Source organism: Daktulosphaira vitifoliae, unplaced genomic scaffold, assembly GCF_025091365.1.
Source record: "Daktulosphaira vitifoliae isolate Bord-2020 unplaced genomic scaffold, ASM2509136v1 Scaffold_1, whole genome shotgun sequence".
NCBI lineage: Eukaryota > Metazoa > Arthropoda > Insecta > Hemiptera > Phylloxeridae > Daktulosphaira > Daktulosphaira vitifoliae.
In genome coordinates this window covers 50,348,741-50,368,853 of record NW_026099572.1, presented here as the reverse complement: position 1 = coordinate 50,368,853, position 20,113 = coordinate 50,348,741, and the positions used below count along the sequence as shown (strand labels likewise).

Below are 20,113 nucleotides of genomic sequence, written 5' to 3'. Positions count from 1 at the left end.
ATTTTACTGATATGTGTTTATTTTTATTTGGTTTGGCATAAAGATAACGAAATATACAACTACTTTATAACTTTTTATAATTTCTCCGAGAAAGTCCTAATACAAAATATTAAATATCAATTTTATTAAATTTAATTACTGTAATTAGTATTTATTCGTGTATTATATTTATAAATTGTAAAACTAGTAAACAGAATATAATTAAGAAAGAAGGAGTTGAAGTTGCATTTGGGATAATTTACCAATATCTTAAAATTAAACACTATCTAAAGATTTGTATCGAAGCCTTTTTTATAATAGTTATTTTAATCACTGTAAAATATCTATACTTGTCATGATTTAACTAATTAGTTCATCCCTAATCACATCATTATCACATATGTGTAATACGAAAGTGATTAAATCGTCTGTATATATAAGTATATATTTGAGTGACTCTATTTGGTAACTATACTAATGCTATCTTATTTTATATAGACAAATCGTGTTGATATGAAAAAAACAATAGATAATTTTTTAATTTTCCTGGACATTATTCTAATGTTTCAGAATAATTTACCTGAATAAATAAACCCAACCTAGATATTTCATTATTTAAATATCCGGATTTGGAATTTTATTGCCTAATTTAGGTGATCTAAATTCGATATTAGAATTTTATTTCCGCATTCCTACCCTTACAAGGTCCATTCCAAAAGTACCCAAACTTTCCCCACACCACCAAGTGAAGCGGTCTCCTGAGGGTGGAATGGTGTCAGGGTGGTAGTGGGCACTTCCATCTATAAATCCAGATCTCACTCAGTCGGCTGCCAGCAGCGGTTTTGATGTGTATCACATTGAAGCCCTGCGAAGAAGTCGCGTCGAGATTTTAGTGGTGCTAAAAATAGAGCGAACATAAAAAAAGCATACGGTGATGAAGTGATGTCTCAGACGCAAGTTTATATGTGCACAGGGACTTTAAGGAAGGATGGGAGGCACTACTTGACGAACACCGTTCTGGGAGGCCATCAACGTCAAGAATGGACGACAACTTGCCTTGTGTGAAAGCTGTGTTCAACTCCGATAGGCAATCGAGTCTCCAGTTAATAGCTCAAGAAACAGGACTTCCTCAAGGACGGGACTCCTTGTGGGAGTTCAACATAGCTTTCACACAAGACACGTTGTCGTCCCTTCTTGACGTAGATGGCCTTCCAGAACGGAGTTCGCCATACGGTGCCTCCCGTCCTTCCATGAAGTACCCATGCCACATATAAATTTGCGTCCAAGACATTAATTCACCACCGTTGGTTTTTTTTAACATCGTTAAAGTCTCTGCAAAAGTTTTGTTTAATTTCACGCGAAACTTGATTGCATATCGCTACTATAATGCTCGCTTTATTTTTAGCACCACTGATGTCTCGACGCTACTTCTTCACAGAGCTTCAATGCGTGAACGATACATGTTGAACTGCTGCTCGCAGCCGACTGAATGGTGTCTGGGTTTGTAGATGGAAGTGCCCACTATCACCTTGACCACATTCCACCAGCCAAAGGCCGCTCCGCTCGAAAGTGCAGGGGAATTGGGATACTTTGGGAACGAACCTTGTACTTAGTCCGAGTTTTAAAAAATTAAGAAGTAAACAAAAATAAAATTAAAACAAATAGTTTACTAACGTAGGATTTTAATAGATTTAATTTACTAATTTTAGTCAATTATTTGTCATTGTTAAATCTATAAATTACATATGTAAATCAAGTAAATATTTTATTAAAAAAAAATTGAATCTATATATAATAAATATGTTACAAGTGTACTAAATTATGTTTTTTTCAAATTAATCAACTTTTATTCTATGAAAGTCATTGTGGCAAATTAATCGAAAGATTCGGGTTTTTTATAGTGTCAATAAGGACCCCCTAATCTTTAGATTACTTACAAATTTCATGAATTAAGATGTTTTGAAATGAAAGGTTTAGTACAATAACTATCAATGTAATTTTTTTTATGCATAATTTAATATTTTCTAATAAAAAATAATTGTTTAAATAGTTTTATCTGATTTTACAACATACCATTTTTTTGATATAATTTAGTAGTGTTAGCAAATATTCTAGATACTTAAATTATATAGTTTTTTACACTACCCAAATAATTTTCATATATGAACAAGATTGGTTATTGTACTAAAGTCTAGTGCAATATTTGGAAAAATTTAATTAAAGTTTTTAGATTATAATCCATAAATCTTGGGATTTAGTAATTTTCATTGGAATATGCAACGGCCTCTAGTGGCAGATTTTGGTAGTCATACAAATAAACTAATTATGTGTTTATTGCAACACATAATATTTATTATCATATATTATATGATAACAAATTGCGTACTATGAGTCGTAATTATATTTATTTTATTTGAAAAATTCCTACCTACTGGAACTTCACATGCGGAGTGCGATAGTAACTATTATTAATTTCTAGTATTCAACCTTCAGTGTTGTAAAAATAATGTACCATTCTCCTAAACATTTTTTAAATTCTGTTTTCCTTAGAATATATATAAGATTGCGATTAGTCTTTAAAATTTGTAATTAAAAGAAAAATTTTAAACATTGACTATTTCATGAAATTTTTTACGTATGGTAAGTAGTTTAATTAATTTTAGACACTTAAATGATCTATAATTTTATATCAAAAGTTTAATAATATTTTTTGTGCATTTGTATTTTTTGAATTTTACAATTCTATTACAAGACTATTTGGTATACACAATAAAGAAAAACTAAAAATTTCTACTACATTTAAAATCATTTATTAAGAAATTTATACTCCTGTTACTATCTTCATTTTTGAAATTAAAATCTCAAATTTCTGAGAACTATTCTAGTTTATTGTTAAACCAAGGCTATTATTTATTGAAAATTTTTTATTTTATCAATTAACAAATTAGTTAAAATAGAAAATATTGTTTTAAATTTTTACAAAATTCCATTTTGATATTTGAAGACTTTTATAGTTTAAAAGTTTGTTTTTATTACCCTCAATTTTTATTTAGTGAAAGTCTTAACATACTAGCCGTATTTTAGCCTTACCACTATTTCATCAGTCTTAATATTAATAAATCACAATTACAATATAAAAAAATTTAATTTGGATTCCTAAACATTTTAGTTTTTGTAAATATAATTCTTTATATAAGCATCACCAAAAATAATGAAAATTAACTTTTTTTTATTTCTATAACCTTATTTGATGTTAAATTCATCAGAATTCTTTGAAAATCATTAAAACAAATGTTCAAAGTGTTTAACATTTTTTTTGTTGAAAAATTGAAATCCAACCAATGTTAAGTTAATAATTTTAGTCTTATACTGAAGCTGGTACCAAAAAGAAAAAATAAGAGATAACTTCAATAAAATTTTATTTACTTATACAATATTGTAAATTATAGTTTGAATAAATGATTTATATAAACTGTATACTAGTTGTACACAAAGTTAAGAAAATTATAGTTCTTATTTTTAATCATATATTAAAAGTGGTAAAAAATAAATTTAGTATCCAAATTTTTTTAACTTTTGTCGATGGATATAATTTTGTATAATAAATTATGCTTTTAATTGATATATGATTGAAGAAAATACTATTATTTATTTTTGCTTGAATTATGAAATTAAATTTGGGAATGATTTATGGAACCCAACCGAAATCCTCTACAATTTCTTTGATCAATATTGATTATTTCACATTGTGAAGATATTGTAGTTGCTGTTGAACTATTTGGCTACTGCGTAATAAATATATATTTTACAATTAGTACATATTGATGTTAAATTAGTGTATTATATTGTTGCTAAACTTTAAAATACACTTAATACATTTAGTTAAGTTAATTGTACAATAGTCAGATGGCCTACCTAGCTCAGTTAATAAAGTGTTGTGCTTTAAATCGTAGGTATTAGAGTTCAATTTTGTTGAGCTGGGTATGTAGGTTTTTTCGTCCTATCTAGCACAAGCAAAAGAGTGGACGTTAATGATAAATATATAAAAATTATCTGATTTTGAAAAATAATATATATTCTAGAAACACTCTAAATTAGATTGAATAATAACTACAACTATAATAACTAATTTGAATTTTTCTTTTCCTGAAATATAATTTAGGGGAGACTGGGTCACATATGAATCTGGAATAAAATTGAATAAATAATAAAACTAGTTGTACCTATAGTTATCTCTACTAGTTTTATTTAATCAATTCAAATTTACTCAAGTCTCTCTTTATTAAATTCAAATGAATAAATTAAGGTTATCTAACAATTTTTTTCAATTGAATCTCAAAAAAATGCATGAACAACTAAATATTCAAATATTATTATTCATTTCAAGTGGGGTGTGTGTTTCATCTCCTTAACTCCCCTGATTGCACACTGTAATTTTTTTACAAAGTATATGTTTTATTCTATCTATAATATCAATTACTTTACTTATATCGTTGCATAATGTGTAAGTATATTCTTATATTCAACGTTTTATAAACGTATCAAGGGTCATAGCGGCTTCCCCAAAGGAATAGGTTTTTTAACCATTGATACTTCAGGACGAATGGTTTGTCCGTCTCCGGAGAAGGAAATGGCGACTCCAATCACTGGATTGATCTCTCGCACGGCAAATGAAGCCGCCCGTGACCGAATTTCGAACTCGATGCAGTGCGCGTGGAGCACTACAGCGTTACCGACTCAGCCACACCGTCCTTCTAATATGTTCATATAGGAATATAATTTGTTTTAAATTAAATGCGTTTCCCGATTAATGATAATGTTATATTCTGATATAATTTGTTGTTCATAGATCAACTGCCAGTTGTTTGCGTGATACTTACAGCATAGGAGTTGCTCGTTTATATTATCATCATGCATATTTTACGTTCATTGATAATAATTGTAAGTTTAAAATTGAATTTATTATATTGGCGTTATTTTGTAAAAGTACGTTTTCTAGACATCAATATGTACACTACAAGTATACAGCAAAACTGTAGATTCTTCTCAAGCTTCAAATATTTTGGTTTTTTTCCCGAATGGTATTAAAAGCCATTTTATAGGATTTAAAACTCTATTTGAAGCTCTCGTTGACAAAGGACATAACTTGACCCTAGTTTCGCCATTTTCATTGGGCGAAACAAAACATCCATATTATCATGTTGATATTGAACAAGAACAGAAAATGGATATTCCAGGTATGAAATAATTTTAAATATTTCATTCTTATTATATAATAGGTATTCAGAATTCATCTAGTGTGATTATAGACAGATGTGTTATATAACGCTGCAGATTAATTTTTATTAGAAAAGTTTGAGGTGAGATCAACAGTATTTAAATTTTTTCGGGGTTCGGGATTAAAATGTTTTTTTATTTAACGTTTAAATATATTATAATGTTATTTTATAATTGAGTTCAATAGTATTCAACATTTAAACGTTACACAATTTTTAATATTAAAACGTTATTAAAATGTTTTTTTATGACGTTACTGCATTTTTACACGTTAACGTTAAATGGGTTTAAAACATAATTCACTACCATAAGCAGTTTTTAATATGGACATTGACTACATTTTTCTTACATAGAGTTGTTTTAAATATGACGTTTGAAAAGAATTTCTTTTTGTTTTAATAATTATTTTTTTGATTACGTTTTGACAAAATTTTTCGTTTTAAATGTTATGATTATAATCTTATTCGCTTTAATTGGACGGACTAATATTATTAACAGATTCAGTATATCAACCTGTAACACGACGAGAAACATATTAAATTTTTTATAAAATTAATACATTCAAAATTAATAACCGATAAGTGTAGAACTACCTTTTCAACTTATATCAAATCTTAAGCCCCCTTTTAATGATTTTTCATTAAATATAATAATTCTACATTCACAATTATTAAGCAATTTTAAATGTATTGAGTACTATACACTATAGTTATATATAAAGTGATTGATTAATCGTTAATCACTAAATTTTTCCTAAAATAATAAATTTAACACAAGTTTATTAACATTTTTTAATTTATAATATTTTTATCATTGTTTATTTCTCTACCGCACTACTCCTTCTACCCATATGTAAAAATATTCATAACTCCTGAACTACTTGTTCAAAAATTGTTATCAATTTATCATTTTCTTAATTATAACACTATTTAATGAAAGAGATAATTAATTATGTATGTTACCATTTAAAACAATGAAGTTGATAACCTTATAAGAAATAAAGAATGAATTAAATAAATATAGTTTAAAAAAAACTAAAAAAACACGCTTATAAAGCATATCGAACTAAAAAGTTAAAAATAATTTTAAAAATAAGCTTAAAACAATAATGAACAAAAAATACTAGTATTATTGTTTTAATCTTATTTTTAACTTTTTAGTTCGATATGTTTTAAAAGCGTGTTTTTCAGTTTAAAACTATATTTATTTTTCTCTTTTTAGTTTTTTATGACATCGCTGTTACAGTCACAGAGTGTTTATTGTCAATTATCACTACCAATGGATATAATTTCTGTATTGCCAGTTAGTGTGTTTATAAACTCATAACAATGTGTCTTATTACCATTGATAATAAAGGCTATATGCTTGCTAATATCGTCATAAAAAACCAGTTAGCTACCTGTATTTGTAATCCCTTAAGTATTATACATGTATATTAACTCAAAAAAAATTGAATCTTTAAATGTTTATATCTAATAATAAACAATAAAAATTTGTTTATATATATATATATATAATGTTCATTATACGCTCGCATGTACGGGTACGAAAACCAAAAATTATACACTTAATTAATCAAAATAAAAACAATACTAAGAATTTATTTAAATTCATGTTGAATTTTTCTAGGTGGAACTATGTTTGATTTCGCTAAAATATTAAATTTAATAATAACACCAATACAAATAAATTGGTTAGGGCCTTTGATCACTGAAATGTCTTTAAATAAAACAGCTATAAAGAAATTCATAGCTGAAGATCAAACTCCTTTCGATGTAATTATATTTGAAAATTTTTACCACGAAGCATTTGTAGCTTTGGGGTATAAGTACAATGCTCCTGTTGTTCAACTTCTTCCTTTTGCGACCAACGCTCGAGTATCTCAGTGGAATTCCAACCCTTACAACCCAGCTTATATAACGGATATTACGTCTTCATTTCCTTCAAACATGACATTCGTACAAAGATTGATCAATACAGTATCGGTATTCTTGTATACTGCGTTTAATAGGATAGCATATATTCCTCAACAAGAAAGACTAATGAACAAGTATATGACTTATGTTGGACATGAGAATCGACCAAGTTTAGTTGAATTATTACGCAATATATCTTTGACACTTATTAATACTCATCCTGTAATCGGATATCCCTATCCAATGATACCGAGTTATGTGCACGTTGCTGGTATGCATTGCAAGCCTCCAAAGGAATTGCCTGAGGTAATTATAGATTTATCGCGCTTTTTATAACCACGATTAATGTTTCTTTAAAATATAGGATTTAAAGACCATAATGGATACGTCTAAAAAAGGTGTTGTATATTTTAGCTTAGGATCTGTAATTCGGTCAGCGGATATGCCAAAAGAAATACAATCAATGTTACTCTCGGAACTATCAAAAATTGAACAAACTGTTTTGTGGAAGTGGGAAGGTGACAAATTACCTCAGTTACCCAAAAATGTGATTGTACGCAAATGGTTCCCACAAAATGACATATTAGGTTTGTATAGTTTTTAAATAATTTCAATAGAGGTTATTTTATAATTTAATTTTCCCCTTTATAATATTCAATTTTTTTCAAATGCTTTAATGTGTTTGAAAAAAATATATTTCTCTTATTATAATTCTGTTATTATTTTATTATAATAATTATATTATTTAATATTGAACAAATTCTGTATAATTTTAAACATAATAAAAGATTAAGCCTTAGTACCACAGATTGTGGTTATTAGTTTATCAAATGTACACTGAATGTAATAATAATAATATATGACAAAAATTACAAAAGAGCCCGGGAATCTTTCATGACTTATATTAATTACACGTTTAAAAAAAATGTTTGAATTTTTATATGTGTGTACTGGAAGTTTTTAAAACTTATAATATAAGGAAATATTTAGACAAATAGTGAAAAAAATGTTATATTTGTGTGCGAATTTTCGATATTTCATGTCAAAATTACACATATTTTTAATATATTACACAGTTTATTATAATTATCATAATAACTCATGGTACTTTTAATATCATTTCTTACAGTGAAATAAAATGAATTTTTCTAATTTCTTACTTTTAAAACAAGGGACGGTGGTCGAGTATTTAAAGTAGCAGTTCCTGATGCTTAGATTCAAGACTAGGTAACAGGCATGGCTCCGTTTGCTGAGCAAGAGGTCAGTTCAATAATTAAAGTCGATGTTTCTCTCTTTAGTGTCGGACTAACCACCAGTCTCGGAACTCAATAAGTTAAGATACTTTTTCTTTTAAAAAAGTCTTTAATGCTATGATCCTTATTAGACTACAAAAAGTTAAAAAAATAATTTATATAGTTAGTATACTTTATTTCATAAATAAATTGATAACTCTTAAGAGGAATAATAAAAATGTTAAAATATTAAATTAATAGATAACTCCATAAAAGTATATAGTCGATTTTTTTTCAACATTTTGAAGATAAATTTCTAAAATAATGTTGAAATCAAGTTCAGTTAAAGAATATTGTTGAGTTTAGGCCCGTATTAAGAGGGCGTAATAGGGGTCGATGGTCCGGGGACTCATCTAGAATTTTACTAGCCTATTCATAATTAGCTCCAGAGTTTTTCTGGTTTTTTTTTTTGGCTTATCACTTTTTTGTTATGATAGCGATAAAAATATCATAAAAATTTTTTCAAAAAGTGATTTTTAAATAAAGAATATAAAATTTTAAATCTGATTATCTGTGAAATAAATTTCTTTTAACTCGAATATGTGAGTGTGGCTACTGATTTTCAAATCGTTTTTATTCTAAACGTTATTTTTTTAATTTAAATTTAACACTAACTATACGAAATGATTCAAAATCACCATACGTCCCATACGTAGTCCGTGGGCTTATCCACCATGTACAGCAATATTCATTTCTAAAATGAAATGATAAAAAAAGAAAAATGTATATTTTTACCCCTATTGATCAATTTTGGTCACTACGTATTGACGTATGATATTTTTAATAAACACGTAAACTTTGCATACCAGTAATTTTGACGTAAAATATCGACATTTTTTCTTTAGAGTGTAATTTTATTATAATCTAAATCGTTTATTCTTAACAAATAGAATGACTAAAATATTATTTTATGAGAAAATTATTTTCGAAAAAGTAAGTTATGACGTCTATGCAATTATTAACTCATATTTATTCTATCTTTACTAAGTCGTCTAAATAATTAACTAGTTATAAATTTAAAATAAACTAACATCGTTTAATTAGTTTTTGTCACTATAATTTGTAGCACACCCAAAATGTAAATTGTTTATAACACATGGCGGTATACACAGCATCATTGAAGCTGTTCATTTTGGAGTTCCCATGTTGTCCATGCCTGTTTTTGGAGATCAAGAAGGAAATTCACTTCGAGCTGAATATAATGGAATAGCTATAAAAGTGCCTTATTTTAGTTTAACTCACCAAGCTTTTGGTGATGCTTTGCACAAACTTTTAAATAATCCAAGGTATTTTTTCATAATTTTAATAAAAAATATAAATTAGAATTTGTCTAAAGTTGTTTAATTTATTATTTCAGTTATGCCTTAAGTGCTAAAAAAATATCAGCAATTTTTAAAGACGAACCTTTAACACAATTAGAAAAGGCTATATTTTGGATAGAGTATGTGATAAGACATAAAGGTGCAGCACACTTAAAAACTTCAGCCAACGAACTTTATTGGTTCCAATATTTGTTACTTGATATATTTTTTTCTATTTCATGCATTCTTTTGATTTCATTTTATGTTATCAAAAAATTAGTTAAAAGGACTTGTAAAATTTGCTCTAAAGAAAAAACACCCAAAAATAAAAAAGACCAATAATTCATTAAAACTATTGTATTTTTTAATTCATTTTTAAATAATAAACAAATTTTTTATTTTTATTGGTTTTAATTAGATTTATTACTTTTAATTTTTGTAACATAGTACACTTCTGTTAGATCATTTTTTTGTATAATTTCTTTTACCAAACATACTTAGAAAACTGTTATTTGATTCACTTAAAAATACAGTTTGGTTTACCACTATGGAATTCTAATCAGATAAGATTGAAAAGATAGTTTGGATAAAATACAAATTAGATTTTTATACATAAGATATAAAGTTAAAATGATAAATAAGCCTTTAAGTAATATAGATAAGTTATATAACTTAGAACCTATATTACCATGACAGAAAACTTTTCATAAAAATGATAAACAATAAGACAATTTGTCCAAAAAACTTGCAACATTTTTTTATTGTACCCATTTATAATATTCGTCGCCATCTACCATACAACCAGTTGCACTGACTAAACTATGTCAAATTTAGTTTGTTATGCTGTATTTTCTCATTAAGTTACCAAATTAATATGTAATAATTTAAATATTTTGTGTAAAAATTTGTGTATAATAATTAAAAATCTAATTTTATTGTATTTTATGTGTCGTTTTATCAACTTTTTATATTTTATTACTTTTTTAACAATATTACCCTTAAGGATATTACTTATTTATAAGAATTTTTATTAATATTATTAAATTAGTGATTACATTTAAAAAAATAAAAGAATTAAAAGTAAATTATAATGCAATAATTTTACTTTTATTCACAAACAAGTTTCAAAGTACTTGATTCATCTAAAAACATACTCTTTTTTTTTTTCACAAACATATATGAACTCCACCAGTCTAAATAATAATAAAACTCAATGGAATTTAAATTGTTTTAATTATTAATTTCAATACACAAAAAAAAAATTATCTTAACTCCTCTCATTTTTCAATAATGGTCATAAAAAATAATTTAATTGTAAGGCAATTAAATTAGATCGTTTTGATGTCGAATGCGACAGTAAAGTTTACAGTGGTTGTCTTAATAGTTTTTATTTAATAAACAACACTTCTTTTAATTAAAAATTTATTTAAAATAATATTAGCCATAAGTGATCAATTCTTATTATATAGATATGATTATAACAATTATTGTACTATTGTTAAATGCTTTCTATTAATAATTAATAAATATTGATCAATAAGTTAAATAAATAATTACTTATAAAATATTTCGTTATTTTTTGAACCTTAAGTAGTTAAAAATAAAAATAATTATGACTAATATACAGAGTATGTCACAAAGATATGACAGTTCTAATAACTTATAATCTAATAATTATTTATATTTTTATCAATTTTTGTATTTTCAGACTACATTAATAATATATTTTTTATTATTTGTCTATAATAAAAACAAAAATTATAAATTTTTTTTAAAATTAAAAATAGCACTTTTTACACAATTTTGATAGTTTAATAAAACTAAAAAATATTGTAATTTTTTTCTTATTAGAGACAAATAATAAAGTATATGTTTTTAACTTAGTCTAATAAGTCAATGATTATTAAACAAAAAAAAATGTCCAAAACATGATTATATCAAAAGTTATTGGATTTTTTGTTGTATTTCCACGGCGAACTTTATAAAGATCTATTTTTTTACATATTTAAGCGTTTGTGTTTGTTCGTTTTCATAAAATTATAGATTTGCCTTGTTCAATATTTACAAAATTATAAATTTAAATATACAAAACTACTAATATTTTGAAATATTAACATCTTAAATTTTATATTTAATAATAAACAAATAAAATTTCATATATTTTAAAACTACAATTCTCCATGACTTCTTCGTTCAATCCATGGGTCAAAATCAATATTGTATTCGTCTTTGCACAATAATTTGCTATACTTAAATAAACTAAAATAACATTTATAAGTAATAATAAAATATTAATTTAATTTAATTTAATTTATACTTACTCGTGATCGACGCGTTTGAATGTATCTCTTTGCACGTGATCCACATTGGAAGTAGCACATATTATACTACTCAAACTGATTTTCTTAATTTCATTTATTTGTTCTTGAACAAATAAATTCAAATTAATAAAATATTTTTATTTTTAAATGCATAGTATAGTAGGATAAAACATGACTATAGAGTAAAAGTAGAAAATTACATTAATATAACAATTTTTTTGTTTTTATTGCTAAATATCCTTTTCAATTTTATTGAAACTATCGCACTTCAAATTTTAGTTTGTGTAAGTTGATATATGAAATGATTACTTATATAAGGTTAGTTATTTCATAAAACAGAAACGTATTTATATAAGGTGCGATCGCTCTTAGTATAAGCACTTTTTATGGGGTACATTATTTTACATACATGATTTTTTTTTAATGAACAGAGGCGAATTTATGTCGGTTAAGAGGTACAAGAAGAAAAATTAGCTCCCCACTTCATGTCCGTGTGATTATTGTTATTACAAAAAAACTAATAGTAGGCAATATCTATCTACAATCTTATTATCTGATTTTCAATCACAAGTATTTAAACTACAATGGTTAAATCAGTTTATGTCAGAGTATAAATCCTGACCATGATCAGCATTCATAGCCATGGTATAATATTCCTATTAGTAAATTGTTTGCTTTAATATAGTTAAAACAAAAATTAAAATTAATATATAGTGACTGACCCATTGCACTACTGTACTTCAGCACAATGAGTCGATGATCATTGAGCCTACGACCGATTCTGAGAAGGTGCTGGTGGCCAAGATTATTAAAAATTTAATATTTGTTTTCATTATTTTAATATATAAATGATTTGAAAAAAGATAATTTATTTTTATATTGTACAATTATTAGTTACATAAAAATATTTATAATAAATATAATAAAACCACAAACAGATAATTAGTAAAGTTTTTAGTAATTAGTAAATCACAATATAATCATAGTAAATAAGTAGTCATTCAAGAAAGAATAGAGTATTTTAGTTATTTGTGTTCCAAATACTTATACACGACTATAAAATTGTTAAAGATTAGTAAAAGCGTATAACTGAATATTATAAGACTTATAACGCAGTATTTTTCTCTATTCCCGTTATCGCCACTAAAACCATCACTAAAAATTTAATTTATATATAATACCTGAAGAAAAACTTCCTGGTTGACCCGTAACATCATAAAAAAATCGATCTCCGACCTTAGATCTGTAAAAATTATCAGCAATTATACATCTAGCTGTAGGACCTACAATAGCGTCATCTTGAGGTTTTTCTAAAAGCAACCCAACCATAAGATCAATGTCATCAACTGTTTGGTAATGTGTTTTTAATTTTTCAATATGCTAAAAATATATTAAAATATGTATTATAAAATAATTCAACTTTTTATCAAGATAATGTGTATTAAATCTATTAAAGCTAAGATAATGTTAATTATTAAGGAAAGATAATAATCGAAAATAACAATATTTATTCTGAATATTTAAAAATTTACCTTAATATGTATAACATCTCGTAAGTCTTCAAAATTAGATGCAAGTGGTAATCCACAAATATGTCTCATTATATTATAAGGCTGCATACCTGCATCACGACCTCTCTGTATATCAAAAGATAGTAAATCACTACCTGTGTACCTCGGGTGGAAGGCAAATGAAAATATGTAATTTGATATCTAAAATAAAGAATTAATGTATAATACTAAATGATCAATGTATTCATTTTTTAGAAAAACTAACAAAGAAATTATAAGAAGGTTGTGACACACGCATTGGTGTTTCTAAAAAACCTCTTATAAACTTATCGTAGTTATCATCAGCTAAAAGTAAGTTAGGTTTACTCATCCAATCAGTTATAATAAATGTTGATTCTTCAGTGTAATTTTCATTTATTAATCTTAAAATCACAAATATTTAAAATAAATAAACAATTTCTTGTTCTAATATCTAAGAATTTTTTTTTACTTAAAATCAATAGGTACAACATTATGAAGAACTCGAAAAGCGGCTGATGCCATTTCTGCCGAAGTAGATGGATTAACCGTGAGATCATACTCAGTTTGATTTTCAAATCCATACATAGTGTGATAATCTTCTCCTAAAAATTCCAAATAGACACTATGCGTTATGATAAAGTATTTTAATAAATTATTCATAAATATTTAGGTAAATACCTATTACAATTGGCAAAAAATCTTCATATGCAATTCGTTGAATTACAGCTATAACGATCCTACGTGATTCTTGATAAAGTGTTTCATCATCCCATTGAGGATTCAAAATTAATAATTTTGACGCTACAAAATTATGAAACCTCACTACCATAGTTTGAATGACCGATAATCCCATATTTTGATTACTATCTGAAATATCCCCTTCATTGCTTGAATTTCCTATATTTATAAATAAAAACAAATTATTTATAATATTTGAACATTCATTTCTATAATAATAATTATAATTATATAAGTCTTTCATATGAAAAGTACAGTTTTTCCTTATAAATTTAATAATGTTATTTTACAACACATGGTATGATGTAATTCATAGGCAGTGATGGATTATCCTCTTACAGAGGCCTGAGAAAACTAAATTACAATTAAATTTATAAATTACAGTTTATGCGGACCTTTAAAGACTGTCAGTATTTTTTTAATTGTCAAATTAACTCTATAGTACTATTTGCTAATATATTAATAATAAGTTGCAATTAAAATTTATTATGGTTAACTAAAAAAAATCAAACGTTTCATTAGAGGTTGGGTTTACAAACATTTTTTAATTTTAAATTAATATTTTAAGTATATATTTATTTTTAAATACCATTATTTCCAAGTGATAATTTTTTATTGTTTATTAAATTAATAATTTACATTTAAAACTTCATAACTTTAAAACTACATAAAACTTAGTAATGATGTTTTATAAAATATTTGTAAAACAGATAAAATTTGTTTTAATATGTTAATTAAAATTACATTATAGTATTCTATTGGCATATTACAGCTATATGAAGTTCAAAATAATTCCGTTGTAAGAATTTGCTTCGTTATCCCTTTATATATTATGATACTTGTATTAAATTCAAGTAAAATAATTACTAATATATAAGAGATTTTATAAAAAGATAATCAAAAATTAATAACATACATTATCATTTTCTTAGCCTCGATCCCAAATATTTTTTGTCGGCTCTATCTTATTGATTTGACAGAATATTTACACCGACTGACAGTAAGGGGGAAAGGTATGTATTATTGTTAAAGATCCCGTATAGTACTATTCGGTAACCAATAGCGCTAAAGCGCCAACTTCTTATCAACTGCGCCACACCACGTCTCAATATTAATAATGCCTAATCCAAAAAACTATATAATACAAACCTGTTTCAAATTCTACGGTTTGGTCTGAAGAAATTTCAGGACGTGATTTAATGGATACTATCGGACAAAACACTTGACCATCGTCCCTAATGCTTATTCTTAGCATGCCATTTTTATGAGATCGTAAGTTATGTGCCAATGTGTCATTAAAACCATAAACTTCTGAAGCATCGAGGAAATGTGTATTTTTATTAAACTGAAATTATAATTAGTAAAAAAAAGGTTTATTAAGTGGATTTATTAAATACAGTTAACATACATATTTATAATCAGGAAACGTACATATATGCACTTATACATTTCTGTTAAGCTACTCTGAACAAATCATTGGCTTAGTGAAATGTATTTTAATTAGCTTTAAAACAATGCAATGTGTTAAAATTAATGATACAGTTATGGAAAGGCATTTGTGGAATTTATACTCGCAAAACTAGTATTTTTAAGCTACTATGTGTACTTACAACAAATTTGCACTCATTCGAGTTTTTACAAAGTATGTAAAACAAAATTTATAATTGCATATAAATCGGTTCTTTTTTTATAATTAATTGTTAACAAGAAACATCCAGAAATATTTATAACGTATGAATTAATCTAAAAAATATTTATTTTATTATATGAATTATGTTTTTGAATTATAGTAATAATTATTTCTTTCGTTTTTTCATGTAATAACTTTATTTATATTAAGTTTTAAAATAAATCACTATGTTATATACAGCTATAACAATGTTATAATCTACTATTTTTACATTTTTATAGCTTTTTAATATGGAAGGTATAGTAATGCAATAACATTGCGAAGCCACAAAAAATAAAATAAAAATACTGAGAAGCCATAGAAATGCAAAAATATTGAGAAGCCACATAAATGCATTTATACTGAGAGAAGCCATATAAATTCATTGATACTAGGAAGCCACAAAAATGCAAAAATAAATATACTAAGAAGCCATATAAATGCATTAATACTGAGAATCCATATAAATGCAAAAATATTGAGAAGCCATATAAATGCATTAATACTGAGAATCCATATAAATGCAAAAATATTGAGAAGCCATATAAATGCATTAATACTGAGAATCCATAGAAATGCAAAAATATTGAGAAGCCACATAAATGCATTAATACTGAGAATCCATAGAAATGCAAAAATATTGAGAAGCTACATAAATGCATTTATACTGAGAGAAGCCATATAAATTCATTGATACTAGGAAGCCACAAAAATGCAAAAACATTGGGAAGTCATATAAATTCATTAACTAAATCTAAGATTGGCACAAATTTTATGGGCCGATCATAATCTTATCAAAATAAAAAAAAATTAAAAATCACTATTTACATTTAAAATTTGATTATATAAAATGTCATTTTTAACGTCATTTAGTGGTTTTTTATAAAGTTATAGTTTTACTTTTTCTTAATTCTACCGCCTTAAAACGTTTGAATTTAAATTAATTTAGTGTTTAATAACTATATAATATAATAAAAAACTTTGGTTTTATTTCTTTATAAGAAAAATGTTTAATAATTTTGGTTAACAGGCTATTTAATATAGTTCCTACTAAAATAAAATATAAATATCTGAGACAAATTAAAAAAATGCATGATGTTTTTACCTATCATTTAGTGTATTTTTTTTTATATGTGACCCTTTAATTGCCCACAGGGGGGGATTTAAAATGACAACTTTTTCACAAAAAATTAATTTTTTCAACTTGATTTTTGAAAGTGTTCCGGGAAGTCTGACACTTTTATATATACCTTAAATTAAAGCTTATAAAATATATTTCATTATGGAAAAAAAAATTCAGATTTTATTTTGTCTTCACGGTGAAAATGGCTACCATATGCTATTTTTGTGTGAAAATTCTTGATTTTATATTTTACATTTTTAACTTTATTATACTATACATTTTTGAAAAATGTATGGATCAATATAATTTTTCAATGAGAAGTAGTATTTATATACATCTTTCATTCGACATATTTTTTTTTTAAATAACACCATTTTTCTTTATATATTTATAAATATTACACTATTATACAATATTACAATATTATTTATATATATTAAACTTATTAATAATAAAAATTGTAATCAGGATATAAATAAGGAAATAAGAGATGATGTAGCTTTTGGAATAATCCACCAATTTTGTAAAATTAAACACTATCTACAGATTTTTATCGAAACGTTTTTTATAATAGTGATTTTAATCACTGTCTGATATCATTATACTTGATCCAACTATGCCACGTCACCACTGTGCTGGGTATTTATTTTGTATATAGACGTGCCATAGTTGGGACAAGTATAGATAATATCTAACAGTGATAAAAATCACTATAAAAGAAACGCTTCGATGCAAATCTGTAGATAATGTAATTTTAAGAAGTTGGTAAATTATACCATAAGCAAAATTAACTCCTTTTTTTGTTTTACTTCGATTGTCATTTGCACATTGAAAATGGGTCGTCGGTACAATTTTTTTTTAACTTTTAGTACATAAAATATGTTTTATTTTAACATAAATATTATTATATTATATTAAATATTTATATTATAAAGACTCAGTATTCCCGGAACATTTTCAAAAGTTAAATTGAAATAGTTCTATATTTTATACAAATTATGAAGTTTTCAAAAATTCAAAAAATCTTTTCTTAACATTGAAGAGGCAAAATAATCAAAATAAATATAAATTTACATTTAATGTGAGTTGGATAATTTTAAATTATATATTTATTGGTAGACTCATTACTATGGGAAACCCTTATAAGGTATATAAAGTGAATGAACAAAAAAAAATAAAATTTGAAAAAAAAATTAGCATATTTTTTAATTACGGCAGTCATTTGCATAAAGAAGAACAATTTTTTTATTTGATTTATAGTAAGTAAAATAAATTTTAATTTGTTATATGTTTTAAGGACGCAGTATTTTCGGAACATTTTCAAAAATTAAGTTGAAAACGTTGAGTTTTGTAAAAAAAAGTTGCTATTTTGAATCCCCTCTTGTGTGCTGGTTAAGGGTCAATTTTACAAAAATATTATAAAAAAATAAAGGAGAATTACTTATGGTTATAAAATAAAAAAGGATTATTTGTTCATTTTTCAATAAGTTATGGCGATTTTAAAAATTATAATTTTGGGGGTTTTCAAAAATTTACGGTGAACGAAGGGAAAATTTACAATTTTTGTAGGTAAAGTCTAAAACTAGATATTATTTGTGATTTTTGACGTATCGTTGAGAAAAATCGGTCCAGTGAAAAATGAGAAAAATTAGTGACACACACAAAAAAAAAAAAAAAAAAACGTCATAGTAAAATTTCTCAGCTTTGTATGGAAGGTAATATCATAAAGCATTCTTTGTGAAAACAATTTTTATAGTTAAAGATTTTTCTACAATTAAGTTTTATGTTTTTTTTTTTAATAGTATAATTTGTAAGATAATTAACGAAACGGAAAAACTATCAATCGAAGTTTTGACCCTCTTGTGGTACACATCATCATTAGTCAATTTCACTAAAGTGTTAACTAAATTCTCATTTATAATAGAACAACTCAAGGGGCTTATTAAAAGAATTTTTAAAAAAATGTGACGCATTTAGCTAAAAATCGCTCTAATAATTATTAGAGTTTATAATAATTATAATAAAACAAAGTGTCTTAGAGTTATGCATTAAACTTACAAATGTAGTCGGTGTTAATGAACACCCAAAATCAGCTGATGTCTTTGCTCGGGTGTTTCCTATACAAGTTATGTTATGATTTCCATATACAGGGTCATCATTGTCAACTTCAACCGACTCAATACAAGATGGGTATTTTTTTATCATTTCAGATACTGGACAACAATCAACGATTTGACCTTAAATAAAATATTTAATTAACCGTCATAAATAAGGCTTTAGAAAGAAAGTAACTTAAATTTACCATTCGGGTCTTGTAATACTTTTACAGGTAGACTCGAAATATCATGTGCTATCATTTGACCAAATGGTACAATAAATAAGTTATTATCGTCTATTAGTCTTTTTTCTTGATTCAAAAATATGTCCAATTGTAATTTTCTACTGTTAGGCAAAGGTAAACCATATTTTTGTGTACGGAAACTGTTAATACCTAAATATTTCAAAATACAATATTAAAATAAACAGTAAGGAAAATATTCCTTGTTACAATTTAAAATGTACCATCAGAGTAGTTTGCGTTCATCAAACGGAAATACGGAGTTTGTGCTGCTCCGTATGTAGGTATAGCTAAATTATTGCAAGAACCATTATAACTCCTATATTTCTCATTCGGATTACATTGGACTACTGGAGCACATAATTTTAAGTATGTTTCATTGTAAGTGGCTACACTGCGTATGTGTAATGGATTAGATGATGTACTCAATGGTATCTATAGACAGTCCATTAATGTAATTATAAAAAAAGATTATAACTAAATATAGAAATGCAGTAAATACAATAAATCAGTTACTTTTAAAATAGCATCATCATTTTTTGTACCGTGATAAAATGAAATGAAAAGAATAATGAAAGCAATTATCAAAAGTATACATATCAACCACAATATTTTCCACAAATACAC

At 25.6% G+C, this 20,113-nt stretch overlaps 2 protein-coding genes across 3 annotated transcripts in view; one reads left to right on the top strand and one right to left on the bottom strand.

The window, feature by feature from the left end:
• Nucleotides 1-2,368: 2,368 nt before the first annotated feature.
• On the top strand, nucleotides 2,369-10,705 carry LOC126895443 (UDP-glycosyltransferase UGT5-like). The gene is made up of 7 exons (XM_050667298.1): nucleotides 2,369-2,619; nucleotides 4,829-4,920; nucleotides 4,979-5,216; nucleotides 6,886-7,478; nucleotides 7,537-7,759; nucleotides 9,531-9,750; nucleotides 9,822-10,705. The coding sequence occupies exons 2-7, from the start codon at nucleotides 4,891-4,893 to the stop codon at nucleotides 10,105-10,107; spliced, it is 1,590 nt and encodes a 529-aa protein (XP_050523255.1). The 5' UTR covers nucleotides 2,369-2,619; nucleotides 4,829-4,890; the 3' UTR covers nucleotides 10,108-10,705.
• An 849-nt stretch (nucleotides 10,706-11,554) lies between these two features.
• LOC126895440 (peroxidase-like) overlaps nucleotides 11,555-20,113 on the bottom strand; it is a 63,191-nt gene continuing 54,632 nt past the window's right edge. Inside the window, exons 3-13 of one of the 2 annotated variants that reach the window (XM_050667290.1) lie at nucleotides 19,711-19,921; nucleotides 19,451-19,639; nucleotides 19,207-19,385; nucleotides 15,506-15,701; nucleotides 14,297-14,515; nucleotides 14,088-14,220; nucleotides 13,863-14,019; nucleotides 13,619-13,798; nucleotides 13,268-13,466; nucleotides 12,087-12,189; nucleotides 11,555-12,024 (exon numbers count right to left, since the gene is read on the bottom strand). In XM_050667290.1, coding sequence (XP_050523247.1) covers nucleotides 11,934-12,024; nucleotides 12,087-12,189; nucleotides 13,268-13,466; nucleotides 13,619-13,798; nucleotides 13,863-14,019; nucleotides 14,088-14,220; nucleotides 14,297-14,515; nucleotides 15,506-15,701; nucleotides 19,207-19,385; nucleotides 19,451-19,639; nucleotides 19,711-19,921 — 1,857 coding nt within the window. In that variant the 3' untranslated portion in view covers nucleotides 11,555-11,933. The remainder of the gene's footprint in view (nucleotides 12,025-12,086; nucleotides 12,190-13,267; nucleotides 13,467-13,618; nucleotides 13,799-13,862; nucleotides 14,020-14,087; nucleotides 14,221-14,296; nucleotides 14,516-15,505; nucleotides 15,702-19,206; nucleotides 19,386-19,450; nucleotides 19,640-19,710; nucleotides 19,922-20,113) is intronic. The other variant, XM_050667289.1, reaches the window with a different exon arrangement.